This window comes from Barbus barbus, assembly GCF_936440315.1.
Source record: "Barbus barbus genome assembly, chromosome: 20".
Lineage (NCBI taxonomy): Eukaryota > Metazoa > Chordata > Actinopteri > Cypriniformes > Cyprinidae > Barbus > Barbus barbus.
In genome coordinates this window covers 11,441,389-11,459,808 of record NC_136748.1, presented here as the reverse complement: position 1 = coordinate 11,459,808, position 18,420 = coordinate 11,441,389, and the positions used below count along the sequence as shown (strand labels likewise).

The 18,420-nt window shown below is 36.8% G+C and overlaps 1 protein-coding gene across 2 annotated transcripts in view; it reads right to left on the bottom strand.

The window, feature by feature from the left end:
- Positions 1-17,983, bottom strand: part of LOC306886585 (DNA (cytosine-5)-methyltransferase 3A-like) — a 68,661-nt gene extending 50,678 nt beyond the window's left edge. Inside the window, exons 1-4 of one of the 2 annotated variants that reach the window (XM_079443809.1) lie at positions 17,890-17,983; positions 15,800-15,891; positions 11,399-11,503; positions 3,801-4,116 (exon numbers count right to left, since the gene is read on the bottom strand). In XM_079443809.1, coding sequence (XP_079299935.1) covers positions 3,801-4,116; positions 11,399-11,503; positions 15,800-15,877 — 499 coding nt within the window. In that variant the 5' untranslated portion in view covers positions 15,878-15,891; positions 17,890-17,983. The remainder of the gene's footprint in view (positions 1-3,800; positions 4,117-11,398; positions 11,504-15,799; positions 15,892-17,889) is intronic. The other variant, XM_079443812.1, reaches the window with a different exon arrangement.
- Between the last annotated feature and the right edge of the window lie 437 nt (positions 17,984-18,420).

Here is an 18,420-nt window from a genome sequence, read left to right as displayed (position 1 = left end):
TCCGAATTCGTGCTCTGCATTTAACCCATCCAACGTGCACACACACAGCAGTGAACACACACACACCGTGAACACACACCCGGAGCAGTGGGCAGCCATTTATGCTGCGGCGCCCGGGGAGCAGTTGGGGGTTCGGTGCCTTGCTCAAGGGCACCTCAGTCGTGGTATTGAGGGTGGAGAGAGCGCTGGACATTCACTCCCCCCATCTACAATCCCTGCCGCCCGAGACTCGAACCCACAACCTTTAGATTACGAGTCCGACTCTCTAACCATTAGGCCACGACTTCCCCAAAGATAATGTCTTATTTTAGATATTTTTTATTTATTAATTTTTTACTAACAATTATTACACCTCTGCATCTACAATTTGCCACATGGACTGTTGGATAATTATTAGGGGTGCTCCAATTGATCGGCTACCGATCACTATCAGCCGATAATCGCTTTGGGATGTTTGATCGGCGGTCTCTAAAAAGGCCGATCTCAAGCTGATAACGCGCCTGCCGTTACAGGTTTGGCACGACATGCAGCGGTACCTGCATCTCTATCTCTGTCCGGCGTGGGTAAAATAATTATAATGCTGATGGTGAGGTACAATTCATATATCTTCATTAAATAACTTATAAAATAATTAGAAAAATTTCTGTGAGACACATTTTCACAAACTGCGCGAGTGAATCACCGCGCGCGCGAGCTCTCTCTTCTCTCTCAAAATGCGCAAATGGCTTCAAATCAAATCACGTCTGCACTAAAGCGAGCTGCACGCTGCACAGTCGACACATGAATTGTCACTTGCACAATCGAGGCAGTGTCGCATTGTCACTAAAGTTTATAAATTTAATTTCTTTTTAATTGTGTTTAAACATTTCAGCGCTCGTGCGCTCTCCTGGAGACCGTTTGCAGTGCGTGTGCGGTGCGTATTTTTTCCGCGCTCATGTTAATGGTTTAAAGCGTTCACACTGCACACGGTTGCGGCAGTGCAGAGATCGTTTCTGCACCGAATCTATTTTGGCTGAGCTGCACGCGCTGAATTAAAGTGACAGCGCATTGTTTGTGGTAAACATGAACATGGATTGACACGAAAATGTAGTAATTACACCATAAATTCTTAGAATTAAAGTCTACTGTGTTTCAGATAAGCTATGGCTTTTTGGCTAGGTTTAAAGGAAAAGAGCACTTTTAGATAAACAAGGCAATAATAGATGACACTCGTGGAGGTATAGGAAAACAAAGTTCTTTATGAACCGCAGGATTGCTTGTAATAAAGATTTAAGTGCTAAAGAAAGGGCAGTAGAGCTGATTTTCTGTCAATGGTAAGTTTTAATTTAGAATGTTTGTGATAAATTATAATGTAAGAAAAGTAGTTTAAATGTTTTGCTAATTGCTTGAGCAACTTAATATATAAGTCTAAAAGTAAATGCAAACGTAAAAAGAATTGAATAATGTGTTTCTTATATAGTATTTATTGCTTTTAAACACATCTATGAAAGATTGTATTACTGGACTATGTAAAAAAGAATCACAATACTGAAAAAGCATTTTAAGTAGCAATGTTTGGAATTGAAATCAAAATAATGGATAAATGTTGTGTCTGTAAACAGCCACGGATCAGTTGCAGACTCCTGTGTGAAAGCTTATTACATCTATTACTCCTGTGTGAAAACTCTACATTTAGAGTTTCTAAAATACACACGCATGTCTATGGAAGCAGCAATAACAATCCATTCAAATATTATTTTCCAGCGTGTTCTATTCGTCTCCGATACACAGTGTAAGTAACTATAAAGTTCACTCTATTCTTCTCCCAGTTCACCAGCCACTTACATATATTTCAGGACAAATTGATGAATTTACAAGATAATTCATAAAGCTTTTTAAACGACAAGAATCAGAATATCAGATTCACTAATGCCAGCTATGAAGTTTGTTAGCTTGTTTATTTTTTAACAATAACTGGATAAATTCAGATTTAACCTGCATATGTAAGGTCACTCACTTTCCGGGACCGCGATTGTTATTTGAAAAGGTTAACTTTAACGGAAAAAAACAGACCCCCTGTAATAAGTTTAGCTTATTTTTGTAAATAAATGCTCCACTGCACTGAGATCCACCTCTCCTTGTCTTTGTCTGACCCACACTATGACAATTAGCAGTGCTAGCAAACACCACATACTTTGATTATTTGGTATATGATGTTTTACTTGATTTCCAAAGCATTATAAATGGACTGTCTAGACTTTATACCATTTTACATAGGTCTACAAGTTGGCGTCTTTCACCATAAAGTGGGTTAAGGGAGACCGATGTAGGATCAGTGTGTAAGTGCCCTGGGCATTGTGCCATGCACCTGGCACGGCCCCCACTGAGAGAGTGGCCACAACACAGACCTGCTGTCTCTCTGTGCACTGCACCCAATCAAGGCAGGCTGCCAGGAGAGACACGGCACTGTCTACCCATCCTTCACTTACTGCTCTCATCAAGGTCAATACCTGACCCCACAGTATGGAAAGAGAGAGAGAGAGCGGTCTGATAATTGGCATCACACTGGAGCGCTATTCAGGAGCATCTCAGAAACAATGATGAACCTGTAGTGCCACTGCAAAAAATAAATATATTTTAGCTGAGCTGTGAGCTTGTGAATTGTAATAAGGGATGAAATTAAAAAAAGGTGCTGTGTGGTAATATACTGAAAACTAATAGTCAACAAAGCTTTCTATTACATTGTCTTTTGTGGCAGAACACAAACCAAACATACAGCGCAACAGTTTAATTCACAAACAAATCACTTGATTTGTTTTTAGAAATCATTCAAACGATTTTCTGAATCAGACTGAATCACTTTTTTAAAGCAATGCCAAACATTAGTACTTCATCTCATAACATTTTCCCAGTTAACACATCAACGATATGCTTTCGAAAAAATAATGTTAAAATAAAAACATTATACAAACATAAACAATGCAAAAGGTAATATAAAATAATGATAAATAATGTTAATAAAAATAAAATAATAGTCACGAGTAATTACTAATTCAGCATCCCGCTCTGATCGGTTTCAATCAGGTTTGAAGCTTCTGATCAATTTTTAGAAATAAGAATAGAATATAACACTTATGATGTCAAATTGACATTAATATTAAAAAATAAATATTGCACAAAATCTATCAATTTAATCGCATTTGTTAACTTTTGCGGCACTATTAATAATTGAAACCTTTGAATTATGTATGCTTATGTATTTCTTCAAAAAATACTGAAAGTTCCCGTGGTGAGTGACGTTCTGTACTAGTTATGTTTCAATATAAAAAAATTAATTTAAAAAATAAAATAAAAAAGTAAAGTAAAATAAAATAAAACAATAAAAAGCTTAAATTTGTATACATAGTGAAACTTAACCCAAACAAAAATGTTTTGAAAATATGGATATGTGGCAGGGGTGGTTGGTGCCCCCATTGGGAAAACAAAATCCTGTATGAAACGCTACAGGAGAGAGAATCTTGCCAAATCGCTCTGTACACGGTGTGGGAGGCTGGTGTCTTTTGTTTACAAATTAGATTTTTTTGGGAGCGTAATTACCCTGATTTACATATTAATGTACTCATTTAACAATAATTATTTGTCTTTCAAGTCAATAGTACCAGCAAAGCCTCCAAAACCATTTTACCATCCCACTTGTTTAATGACTAAATACTGATTTTTTTTACCATCATTATGACAGGTTCTTGGCCTCGGGCCCACGAGTGGCTAAGTGAGCAGACAGCTGTGAAACATGATGCTAAGGAAGGTTGAGCATAACTCACATTTAGTCGGCCGCTCCAGTTTCCGTCTCCCTCGTTTCTTGCGCGGCAGAGTTGGCAGTGTCTCCTCTTCGTATTTCTCGGAGTCCTGGGATGGACTCAGGCTTGAATCAGAGGCCGACTCGGCCCGACAGCCTGATTGGCGTGGGAGCCCGTTTTCCACAGTATTCTTGTCCAGCATGGGGTGGCGACCTTCGCACGATTTGTTCTCATGCCTCTCAACATCTCCATTCTGGGACTGCAAAGACGACTGGAGCTCCACCCCTTTGTGCTGCTTAGCCACGCCCACCAGCTGATCCACTGGCCCGTGACACTCCGCCTGCAGCAGAAAATTACATAATCGGATTGGATGGTCATGCATCTATAACCTATTATTAATCAGAAGCTCTGATAAACAATAGCAACTCCCTAAGGCACAATAGATTCAATATTTTAATTAAAACACAATAAACCAAATTTACCATAACAATACTCTTTTTATGATTATAAGCTTCATTACTGTACCAATGTCGACACGACAACAAACAAAAGGCCCAAAAACCAGAATTCAATATTTTTTTATAAAAATACACTTCACTTACTCAATGAAAAATATGCACCAGAAGGGAAAAATTAATAAATAAATACAGAAACAAATATTTATTTTCTCCTCAAGTACATACATAGTGTAATATTTTAATATTTTTAAAGTACCATTTAAATAATCAGATGTCATTCTACAACTGGCCTGACGTTTTAAGCAAAGAGTAATTAAATTGACTCGCTTAAATCTTTTATCTGATTCATTAAAAGCATCATTCATTCATGAATCAGACTGAATCCGACACATGAATCAGTTTGCGTTTTGCATGCAGCCAATTGTTGTTCTCCAAGGTTGTGTCGGGTTTTTTCTGTGAAGCTGTAGATTCGGTGCCAGTGCTAACAGTGCAGCAAACGCTGAAATCTTATTTTGAGAATTTTATCATCTTGTAACATCGCTCTAACAAGGTAGAGAGGATGAGGATTTTAATAAAACTTTCATTAAAACACCCCCTCTTTTAATATAAACTACATTTCCAGAAGGGTTCCTGATAATAACAGCCATATACCTTTACTTACTTCAAAATGGTTATGAATCACAGAGCACAAATTAATGAGGAAGACCCAATTTGCAGTATAAAGTCAAATCTTTCATTTGCAGTCTAGGCCTCGTCTTTCGTCTGCTCAGTATAAGGCCATTTCTGATGTCCTTGTGTTGACATCTAAACCATCTAATCTAATCTGAAACTAAGAAGACACGGAAGCTCTTCCTACACATTAAGTGCAATGTGAGTACAATGTTTCTATGCATCTGTCTACAAAGATACAGAAAAATAGCACAATGTGCAGTGCATGGAGAGTACAGCTTTAAAGCTTTGTAAACTACACAATTATCATAAAAGTGTCACTTTTCAAGTCCTCAAGATGAAGTATTTGCTTTGTCTGCCTTCATGAGAAGAAATTATGTCAGATTTGTTAAGAAAAATCATTCTTTTGGGTCAGATTTTTTCTATAAATCAAATGATCCGGTTTACAAACCAATATAAAAGTTTTGCAGTGTTTTTAATAATATTTGTATACTAGTATTTATTAATATTTTGAATTAGTTCTCATTCCTATATTTAAGTTTTTAGTAATTTTGTTATGTGCTTTTGTCATTTTATTAGTGTTTTTTATATATACTGCATATTTCTACTTCAAAGTATTTTCCTTACAGTATATTTTTCATCTTGTCAGCTTATGTTTTTCATTTTTATAGCTCTTTTATTTTTAATTAAAAACAAAACTACATACAGTATATATATATATATATATATATATATATATATTATATTTAATTATAATATAATTATAGTGACCTTACAGCATAATTTTGTGTAATATAGTGAAACAGTAATATTGTGAAATATTTTTTTGACAATTAAAATAACAGTTTTCTCCTTTAATATGTTTTAAAATACATTTTATTCCTGTGATATTAAAGCTGAATTTTCAGCATACATTACTCCAGTCTTCAGTGTCACATGATCCTTCAGAAGCATTTTTTAATATAATCAATGTTGGAAAAAAATGTCATGTGGAAACAAATATATTAAGCAGGTTTAAAAAATATTAAACAGGATTCAGTGAAGTTAAAAGGAACAACATCTATTTGAAAAATAAATATTTTATATTTTAGATGTCTGTCCTGTCTATTTTGATCAATTGAATGCATCCTTGATGAATAAAACGTTTACTTTCTTACAGAAACTGTTTTGAATGGTAGTGTGTATACAGTAATAAAAATGCCATCAAGCCACCTCAACTACACAAAGGCCCTGTGCAGTATGTCTATACATCCTGCACAGTCATTCATCTACAACCTCAACATACATCGCTCATGGGATCCAACCACCTGCTTAGCATGTACACGGGAAGCCAGACTGACACGAGAGGCTGGCAATACAGAGACAAACAGACTGGGAGCCCGCAGAGAGTTAAACCACCAATCTGACAGTGGCATTTCTCTTTAGAGGAGCAGCTGCCGCTTCGCCTCACTGCCTCGGGATGTCAAAACCATTCTCATGAAAGAGAGATCGAACAGTGATCTGACACAACACAACCATTACTCTACTCTTGTGAGAGGAAAGACATAATCTCCCAAACAGCTGCTGGATTGTTCGTTCTCAATCAGGGGCGTTTGTGTCGTGATGATGACAGAAGATTTAAAACAGTCAAGTTGTTCAACGGCATACCTTTGATGATCTAACTTGTCATAGCAAGACTCTGGAAAATTTGACTAAAAACAGGGTTACAGGGTCGAGCCGCCCACAAATGCTGGATTCTGGGTGTCTACTTTCTTAGTGTTTATTCTTTCCGTTTGCTTCATTTTTCATTCGTCATTACAGAGGGGAGGTGGTATGGGAGGAATGTTGTCCATTTGTCTAAAGAGAGTCAGTTGGTGCTGTGAGAAAAATGTTTTTGAGACCCCTGAAATCTCTTTAAAAAGTATATACAGTACAATGCATTACTTTCAATTAGTGTGATTAATTACTGCTGCTTATAGTTACTATTAGGGATTTGAACAAACCATTAACTCTGAGAATTAAACACAACTATTCACGCACAGATATTATACGACACAAATCTTTTGACTTGTTGAGGAGAAGTATAATATTATTTTTTTGTGATTTATGGACTTATTTATGGACTTATCTGATGGACAATAAAATGGGGGGAAATTCCATAGACATTTAAGAGCCATTCGAGGGACCAAAATATCATTCAGATTGGCTCTTGGGATAGAAAGCAGCACTACAGAAAAAAAAGTCAGTAGGGAAACAAATCAGTCTGATTTGTGAGCAAATCTCAGAGCGATTGTGAGAACTGAATAAAATGATTCATCGAGAAGATCTGACTCAAAAGAAAGATTACTTCCTGAACAGGACACCATTTCTTCTCATGAAATATTTAGTGTAACTTTCTCCAATTTGACATTTGCATTCTAGTAATCCCAGTATTTGTGCCATGAATATCACTCTGTTTTGTAAGAATATGTTTGGGGAAAATAAATTATATATATATATATATATATATATATAAAATGATGAAATTATTCACCAAAACAATGTTTGACTCACATATAATTACACCATATTTTTTCAAAATATTAAAAACAAATTAAGAATACGGTTATTACCTGACCGCCGCAATAATATGCTATGAATATGTATCTTTAATACACAAAAATTAAATACACATCACATCACAGTTTCCAGTTCATTTAATTCAAATATGAAAAATGGCTGTTTTGTGAATCTTTTTTGACTGACTCATTAAAAAGAACTGATTCATAAAAAGTCATTTTTTTCACAAATTTCTACAGAGATGATGTCTAACGAACCGCATATGGATGCAAACACAATGTTTTCTCAACTGTCACTGCTGGCAAATAGATTTTACATTTTTGTTACATACACACACACACAAATATTTTTATTTATTTATTTATTTATTTCAGTCTAGGGCCTTGGAAAGCATTAAAGGAATAGTTTGTCCAAAAATGAAAAGTCTGTCATTTACATAAACCTGTATGATGTCCTTTCTTCTGTGGAACATAAAAGAAGATATTTTGAAGAATGTTGGTAACCAAACAGTTTTGGCGCCCACTGACTTCCACTGTATAGTCCAAAAAAAAAAACACTAATCTTTTTTTCAAAGTATCTTCTTTTATGTTCCACAAAAGGCAGAAAGTCATACAGGTTTGGAACGACATGAGGGTGAGTAATTGATGACAGAATTTTCATTTTTGGAAGAATTATCCCTTTAAGAACAATATCAACCACATAGCAACCACCCACCTCACCCAAGCTTTGCAATGGCACGTTTTGTATGGAAAATGCATGCTCTTAAGTCCAACCGAATACAGAAATGCCCGGAAAACCATGAAACAATGGCACTGGCTGCAGTCCAGTAATCAAAACAATGTGGTTTGCTTTGATATTAGCACCTTCCTTATGTGACCTAGAAACAAATCCCCCCATGTGTATATGCTGCAGTAAAGTTTGGAAGTAAGGATAAAGGGGGGATTGTTTTCAAGTCCAATTTCCGTGTCTCAAAACAGCACCGTGGAAAACAATGCTACTACCGTTCAAGATGAAAAATAGAGCAGAATTTCAAAGTTCCGGTCATCACTCTTGATACGTCACTTAGAGCCTCGTCTTCCCCAGACGGCTTCACAATTCTCGGACATTTCAGCGAGGCAGTCAAACATAGAGTGCTAACAAAGTCCTCCAAATCAGCAGTCAGCACTTCTATGAGAGATGACTCAAACATTATTCTATCTGTCTTCACATGGCTTACATTTCACAGAGTAAGACATCGTTCTCCTCACAGGATCGCAATTACCTGTTGAAGGAATGGGATAGGAGGATAATACAATCAGAAAGTCCTCAGGGGAAGGCAGGAGAGGATGTGGGGCAACCGAACATCCGTATGCCCTGACATGCCCTCTCTGGATTAATTATGCAAGAGAAGGGATTATTTTCAAAAAATACTGGAATACTGGCTCTGGAGAAGGGGGAAGTTTTCCAGGGACTGGATATGGAAAAGAACTCACTTACTCCCTACATTCACTCCCTAAAATTTACAGGGCCCAGGACAAAGGTTTTATGACTTCTCTCTAGGGCCCAGTGAGTAGGCTAATCTATAGAGGACTTCAGTGGGGTCCCATGACCCGGTATAACATTTCCCGATTGGCTCCCTACCTAACAATGGCCCTGAGCGGTTTGTCAGGAAGGTGCAAAACAAGCAAGAACACAAACACTGAAGCTCACTATGCACTGTACGAATTTTTAAATGTATGACAGATTATACTGTACAATGTGATCTGAAAGAGATAGACAAGGCAGATGTGTGTAGTGTTTCATACCAAACTTTACGATAAATTGTAGTCACAATTCATTGTTGAAAAAGCCAGTCGCACACTTTACAAAAAGCACTGGATGAAGCAATTTGTATTCAAGTTCTCAAGTTCATGGATAGTCAAGGCTGATTGTGCTATGTGTACAATACTGCATGCCAGATTGTACGATAAATTGTAGCCAAGACATACAGCCACAATTCAGTGTTGACAAAGCCGGTCGCACACTTTACGAAAAGCATTGGATGTGTCATTTTGCACTCGCATTCTCAAGTTCAGGATGCCAGCCCAAAACTGTGAATCCACTCACCATACAGGTAAACGTTCACTTCAGATGTGATGTGTTCAGTGTTTGTTTCATACCAGACTGTATGATAAATTGTCACCAAGACATCCAGCCATGATTCAGGGTTGAGAAAGTCGGTTGCACACTTAACGAAATGCAATGGACGCATCAGGGCTTGTTTACACCAAGTCACTTCATGCGTTTTCTCTGATAAGATAGCTGAGATCTCTGATTTGTTAAAACGGTTCCATTTACACTTGGCCACATTAATGTGTCTACGCATAATGGATATAAATCCGATTTTCAATTCCCAAACTATATGCGAGTTCACGTCAACGAAAGCAACATATATGCACTTCATTTTTTTCATTATCAGCTCATTTCAAGATCAAAGACCGCAGCAGCACTGGAAAAATAAGCTAGTCTTACTACTATTAATGAAGATGATTGAGTGTTGAGCGTCTGCGACTTACTTTCAGTTTCATTTGTGACAGTTTGCACGAAGGCTTGCTGAAGAGATACTCAACTACTCATCCGCGGCGATGCGTGCTGCATTAGCGCTGTCATATCTGGCTATAACACGTCATATAGCCTATAACGCTCTCACACGTTTATTATTTTAACATTTTGGGAGGAGTAAAATTACATATGTGGTTTCAACAACTAGATGCTTTTACACTTGTCCAGTTTTGTCTGGATTGTGGCCCAGACCACCTCCTGAAGTGGTTTGAGCGTAGGGTTGCAAAAAGGTGGACAACTTCCAGTAAATTCCGGAAACTTTCTAGGATTTTTTGGAATCTTCCAGGGATTATTGGAAATTTTCCACCCCTTTGCAACCCTATTTGAGCGATCTGATTTAAATCTGTCTCGAAAGCGTGGTGAAAGGCATTTACACCTTGTCTTTTCACGATCTGATAGCTATTTGATTAGTGAAAACGCATGAGGTGACCAGATGTAAACACCATACAGGCAAAAGTTCACTTCAAGAATGAACAAAGATGTGGCGTCTGTGAGTTTTCTGTTTGTGCAGTCTATGATATTTCTCTAAATGAAACATAGGGTAGCACTTTATTTTACAGACCTGTTCAATATGTACATACTATGTACTTACTACAGTGATTTCAATAACTGGATTATAACTAGGTACTAACCCTGAACCTACCACTAAACCTAACCATAACTCATGTAGTTACCTTATATAACAGTAAGAGGTAAGTACATTGTACGTACACACAAGTACACAAACTGTAAAATAAAGTGCAACCAAACATAGACTTTATTCATCCCACAATACGACAAACGTATTACTGAAAAATGCTCAATTCGCAATCATCCAGCCTAGGGTGAAGTCAGTATGTACATTAACAAAGATTAGGGACAAAATATGATGTAATTTAGTGGACTTATTTAATTTAGATGTCTATTTTGAACAGCCAGGGTTTGTAAATTCATAGAAAACTCCCTCTACGACAATAGAAACCCTTTCTGATCCCAGAAATTTGTCTCAGACAGCAAGATTGTGGCCAAAATGTCAACACAATGCTTAGGTGTTATTGGTGGTCACCAGTGGTTTTATTTCTTTGCCATGGGGTTGTTAGGATTTTGCTAAGCCCAAGCAAGAGATGCTCAATATAATGCTCAGGTCTCTCCTTCAAGTCTATAGGAGTCTGTTCAGTTGTCCACCAGGTGCAAATCTAAAGTTTGATCAGTATTTAAAAAAATGTGTCTGGTGCCCCCATGTCATTACCAGCAACCACATGTTTGCCTGTTTACCCGTTCCCTACCACTGCCAAGACTAGCGCCTGGTGGATAAATGAAAATAAACCGAATCCCAAGGGAAGCTGGGTGTTCTGTGGTTTGGTTGAGTGTTGAGAGCTCAGTCTCTAGCATACTCACGAGGAGGCGCTTGCGTTTGCGGCCAGGCCGTCCAACCTTGCGGACAGGAGTGCAGAGCGAAGGCATCTCGTCAGTAATCACGGTGTCCATTCTAGAACTCTCATTCTAAACAGACAGAAATGAACATCAATTAAACATTATTGCTTAACCAGAGTCCTTACTGGCTCATATTCAAGCTCTCAGGCATTTGGCCATATTAAGATCAATTGATAATAAAGAAAATATATTTTTAGTTCCATTTCAAAAGTTTTTGAATATATTTTTAAAAAAACTGCAGCTATTTAATTACGATGTTATTGGCTGATAATGAGAATTTTTTAAATGTGCAATTATTGAATATCATTAGCTATTAACGATTATTGGATATTTACACTACAGTTCAAAAAAAAATTATCCTCTTTTAAGTCTTTTACACTCACCCAGGCTGCATTTATTTGATAAAAAATACAGTACAAGCAGTATTATCGTGAAATATTATTACAGTTTAAAACACTGTTTACATTATTACATTTAAAAAATGTTTTCCATTGTAAATTTTTCCTGTGATGCAAAGCTGAAATTTCAGCATCATTACTCCAGGATACAGTGTCACATGATCCTTCAGAAATCAATCTAATATGATGATTTGGTACTAAAAATAATATAATAATATAAAAATAATAACAATAAAAGCTTCTCTTTTTTTATTATCAATGTCGAAAGCAGCTGTGTAGCAATTGTTTAAAATAGAAATTGTGCATCCTTGGTGAATAAATTTATTCATTTATTTAAAAAAAAACTTTTTCCCAAAACTTTTGAACAGTAGTGTATTTGTGCTTTCACTGTTTTTACATTTAAATTACATTTGCTATCATCTAATGCTGACTTAAATTTAATCTTTAGAAACACTATTTAACACTGGTAAATGTAATCTAGTGAATTTCAAAATCGAATAAATCTCTATAATGTTGTATATGCCTAAATTCCATTTAAAATGACTGATTTTAACAACAAATTTAGTTATTTATTTTTAATGCATTTAAACAAAACAGTAGAGTTAAATATCGGTTATAAGTTATCAGCCGTAACATGAAAATAATTATCAGCTTATCAGTATGGGACAGAATTTTAAAATCAGTTCATCCTTAACCTTTACACACCAAAATATTCCAGTAAACACACCAAGACTTAAATTCGTCAAACGAGATATTTAAATATCACTTTCACACTTAGGTTATTTAGCTAATGAGCTAAATTGTGGTGTGATACAGCCGTGGAGAGATGCCGAACTCTCTGGGCTCTCTCATGACACAGTTACAAAGACATTCAGTGGTTCATTCTCTCCTCTCATTTACTTTCTCTTTGTTTAACATAACCGTGTCTTCCCTCCTCAACAATAGCCACTCTTCTTCCAGCCAAGCACCCTAGGGTGGACGGGAGAGAAAAGATGATCCGCTGCAGCAGCTTCAGGGCTGGGATGAATCAAACCACCGGCTCTAAATCAGAATGCTAATGAGGATGCTGTCCTCGTCTGCCATGACTACTGAGAAGTCCAGCATGGCCGAAAGATGGCGGGACAGCACTGGAATTTCTTATTATTAATGCATAATGACGCTGATATGAAGCAGAGCACAAATAGCATCTCAAGTTACCTAAAAATGTCCAATTAAATTCAAATCAAAAAATTTTTTTCATGTAAATATATTAAAATATATTTTGATTTAAAATATGATGCATATTTATATTTAATTATTTTTAAAAATATATCTATTTACTTCAAATCAGAGTTCTGGAGAGTTAGCGTTGCTCTTTTCCTGTGGCGGTCTTTCCACATATTTTATGACTAAAAAAACCCTCACACAATGTTCTCATTATGATACAAATAAACAAACAAAATGTTTAAACAAACAAAAACAAAGGGTGTGCACAGAAATCGACGTTGCCTTGTGTGAACTCAGTAACACCGTCTACATCTTTGCTCTATTTCTGTCGGCAGCCGGTTACTTAAGGCAAGAACTGTTGCCAAGCAACAGGACTACGAGCGTAGCGCGGGTCCATGGGTGCAGGGGTGGGGAAGAATGAATTCCCCTGTAAATCAGGCAAACGGCAGCCTCTCCTACACAAGCCAACACCCACGTCACTAAACGCTCGTACGAAACAGAGCAGACACTATCTCTGATAACAATTTACTCATGTTTACTAATTATGTTCACCGGAGCCTCTACGCTGACACTCGATAGCCCCTGCCGTGGAAATGAATCATGTCAAATTAAAATAATATACTGAATGAAATATTGTAATGATGGATTTGAGGGGAGAGTTAAAGGGACAGTTCACCTAAAAATTGTATTCTGTGGAACATGAAAGAAGATATTTTGAGAAATGTGTTTTAATTTTGGAAGCCTCCAAAACTGTTTGGTTCTTCAAAATATTTTATTTTAATGTTTCCACAGAAGAAAGAAAGTCACTTCAAGTCACTTAATTTTCATGCAAGAAAATGAATGAATATGAGTTCTTCTGGAAAACAAACACTTTTAAAAGTAATCTATTTTACATGTTTTGTCATTTTTCCATGGGGTTTTTATTTGTGACCTCTTCAGCAAAGGAGTATAAACCATTAATAAATGAGAGGACACATCAACTCAACTCTAAACAATTTACTTTTAAAAATTATTTGCCCCGTTTCTTTATTTGCACTATAATAATTAAAGAGATTCATTTTGGTTGGCCGTAGTGGTAAGATAAAATTGGTGATCGCGCGAAAACAACAGCTTTAAAACCAAGCTGGAGCAGCGGCCAACCGGCTCCATCAGCAGACGAATTAAATGAATAAACGAACGCATAATCTGTAAAAAGTTCTGTTTAACACCTGCTCCAACAGGCTGAATGTTATACCGCGTAATTACCGTAATTACTAGATGACAACCTGGACGTTCTTTACCGTAATTACTAGACGACAACCTGGACGTTCTTTACTGTAATTACTAGATGACAACCTGGATGTTCTTTACCGTAATTACTAGATGACAACATGGACGTTCTTTACTGTAATTACTAGATGACAACCTGGATGTTCTTTACCGTAATTACTAGATGACAACCTGGATGTTCTTTACTGTAATTACTAGACGACAACATGGACGTTATTTACTGTAATTACTAGACGACAACCTGGACGTTCTTTACCGTAATTACTAGATGACAACATGGACGTTCTTTACTGTAATTACTAGACGACAACATGGACATTCTTTACCGTAAATACTAGACGACAACCTGGACGTTCTTTACTGTAATTACTAGACGACAACCTGGACGTTCTTTACTGTAATTACTAGACGACAACCTGGACGTTCTTTACCATAATTACTAGATGACAACCTGGACGTTCTTTACTGTAATTACTAGACGACAACATGGACGTTCTTTACTGTAATTACTAGACGACAACCTGGACGTTCTTTACTGTAATTACAAGACGACAACCTGGATGTTCTTTTCCGTAATTACTAGACGACAACATCGACATTCTTTACCATAATTACTAGATGACAACATGGACATTCTTTACTGTAATTACTATACGACAACCTGAACGTTCTACTCTGAGCTGTTCACATCTTCAGAATTATGGCAACAACAATACTAATACCAAAATGAATCTATTTAATCTGAGCAATCAATGGACAAAACCACACTACAAGTACAGGTCGTTTTTTAAATGCCTTATTGATGAACTTGTAGTTTATTTAGTGTAACATTACATAATTATTCAATTTTGTGCTAGCTTCATTATAATGTGTGTTTTTTATTTATTTATATAATATTTGTAATATTCTTGCATTATTAAGACATTAACAATATGCAACAATATGCATCAATAGGATTCTAATTAAATAGAATATTACATAATATTATTAAACAGACATTTTGAGTGTTTCTACATGATGTTGCAGCTGTTAGGTTGTAATTATGAGTTCAACAAGGACGTAAAGGACTTTTTACAAGCCAGAAACTCGTAATTACTGTAATTCCAACATGGCATGGACAAACCCTTATGCTAGTTAATATTAAACATTTCAAAATAGTTAATATTAATTTAAGGATTCCATGTTGCATGAAGATTTATGTCACCACCACTTTTCAAATCATTGCAACAACCATTTTCATTAGTAATATGCATAAATATAGCAACAGATTTTTGAAGTAACATTAATTTTGAAGGTTTTAGTTAAGACACATTATCATTTTTATTTCAAAGCTAAAGAGCATTTACAAAATTATAGTCGCTGCATATGCAAAGTTAGCGTAGGCTTTTCGAAACACAAGAAATTTCGGTGACAGATGTGGTAACTAGCCTTATTTTACACAGCACACAGCAGGCCGAACATAAAAATGTCCAGGGACTCATTAACCTCTTACCATTTGATTTCCGTTCGTGTCACAGTTGAAGTCGGAGCTCTTGAATGCGGCGGCGGTGGTGACTGAGTTGGACGGCATCACCAAATGAGTGACTGTTGAATACAATGCAAAATTCGATCAAAACAAAAAAAAAGAACAAAAAAGGGGAAAAAATGATGACCCTCCTTCTTTAGGATCCCCTGTGAAAAGGAACACCATAATCAGAAGAAACGGCACTCGAACACAACATTCAGAATAAAAAGACACATCCAGAAGATTAGAAAAATACAATCATTCGTTAATAATAAAAAGTTACACTAAAATAAGTGAGATGAGGTGCTTTCAAACTTATATTAGCAACTGGACTTCATAATGTCTGTTAAGTAAGTAAAACATCTATGTGTATGCAAATACTAGGGAATAAGACGTCACATCCAGCTCGTGCATGAGAAATCAATCTTAATTACATGTAATTCTTCAGTCTAATACACCAGAAAATAAGGTTGACTCAAAATGTACGCATTCTCCGACTGCTACATGAAAATCCTTCTCTGGGGTGAAATATGAACTCTTCGCTTTATGGTATTTCCTACTTTCTTCCTCAGAGCAGTTTTAAAGGGATCTGTACATTTTATTCTTCACTCCCACGTATGTGTGCTTCAATGTGCTTTCTCCACAAGTAGGACACCAAAGTCCCATGAAATTAGATTTGGAGGTCAATAAATTAGGCGAGTCTATCGTTAAAGGAATAGTTCACCCAAAAATTAATCCTCTGTCTTCTGAATTCTTTACTTACTGTAATGTATTTCAAACTCCAAACTCACACAACTTGCTTTCTTCCAGTGAAAAACAAAAGAAGAGGTTTAGCAAAATGTCCATGCCGCTCTTTTCCAGACAATGAAAGTAAATGGTGACCAGGGGCTGTAAAGCTCCAAAAATGATCATAAAAGTCATCTGAATGATTTGTGCGCTACATCCAAAATCATATGATAATTTTCTGTGTGAACCAAACCTAAATTTAACCTGTTGACTCTGAAATCTCAATCACGAACACATATTTATTCAAATATGACATATTAGGAAACAGGCTTGACATTTATGATGTCATTGGACCTTATACCTCAATTGTAATCAATTAAGACGCATCAAATTTGATTATGTGTGGGATTTTTAAATTTGACCGTCTGTTCCTACAAACCTTTATGGCTTCAGAAGACTTAAAATAGTGCCACTGGCTTGTGAAGCTGTGAATGACATGAGGGTGAGTAAATGACAGTATTTTCATTTTCGGGTGAACTATCCCTAACTTTTACCAATTTGTTTTTTTGTTTTTTTTTTAAATCACAGTAGTAACCATACAGTAGTTTCTGCCCACAGATACATTATAGTGACTGAAATAAGGTAACTTGATATTGCTATTTTCATTAAAACGGAAGAAAACTCTTGAATCTTAATTTATTATAATTTTACAGTAGTAACAATAACTATGTAGTAGTAACCATGTCATTTTGGTAAACTCTGGTCTCCACAGTACAGTACATTAATACAAGGGTAATGGCCAGTCATTAATATTCAATAACCGGTGAGATGTGTCACAGGTATCCAATCACAAGGTGTTAATTGATCACGTGTCTATCATAGTCTGTAACTGCATAAAGCTCTTTTAATCATCCGCCTCCTCGGATTATTCGGCCTTTATAAATGACAGTCAGGCCTAGGGGGCTTAAATGAGACCCTTTCAAACCTAGGTGAGCACTTTTGGGCACCTTCAGCGTGTCTTTAGGCATTTTTGGGCATCATAAGCGCTTGCGGAACAGAATGATTATCAAAAATGCTGTCTAGGTAGGCAGCTCGTTAGGTTTTGAAACACAACCATTGTTTCAAATCGAGTGGACTGACGCTACGCTTGCGAGGAGCTACAAATGAACGATCATCAAGTTCAAGAGCATATCGCGGTGTACTAAGTCGCACATCTGTAAGAGCAGGAAAAACCCCTGGCCACATCGAGCCGCCCCCCTCCGTATCGCCCCGAAAAATGGCCAGCCCCACGGCGGAGACTTATTCCGATGTCGGCTTAAGGTGCTAGACAAGTGGATCGCAGTGTTAATTACCCGCTTCGCCAAGTTCCAGGCCTGACCCCTTTTTTGTTTTCGCTGACTCCCGGATCCTCCTTCTGCTTCGCTCTCCCCGTCCTCCACCACCTCCCCAGCCGGCAGCTCTCCTCCAGATGCTCCGCTCTCACTGACTGCAGAGGCCGCTCCGATAGCAGCTCTAGGTCCTAGAGACCGTCGGGTACGGTGATAGGGTTTGCTTGTCAGAGAGAGGCATCATGATCCAAGTCATGAAATCATCCTATCTATTTGCTAAATGCTTTTTGTATGTTTTGTTTATTAATTAATTAATTTATTTTAAATTCTATCAAAATGTCAGAACTGGACCTTCCAGTGAAAGTGACAGTCTCTTCTCTGGAGATGTAGGCAGGACTTCTCCAATCATTTAGGTTTATTTAAACCCCGCCCCTGCAAATCAACCATCAATTTTTAAAGCAACACCCACATGTCAACAGCCAATCAAGTCCCGCCCTGCATTTTTTTGTTTTTCGATCATTTAAGGCGTTCACGCTTTGTCGTAATTATGAGATT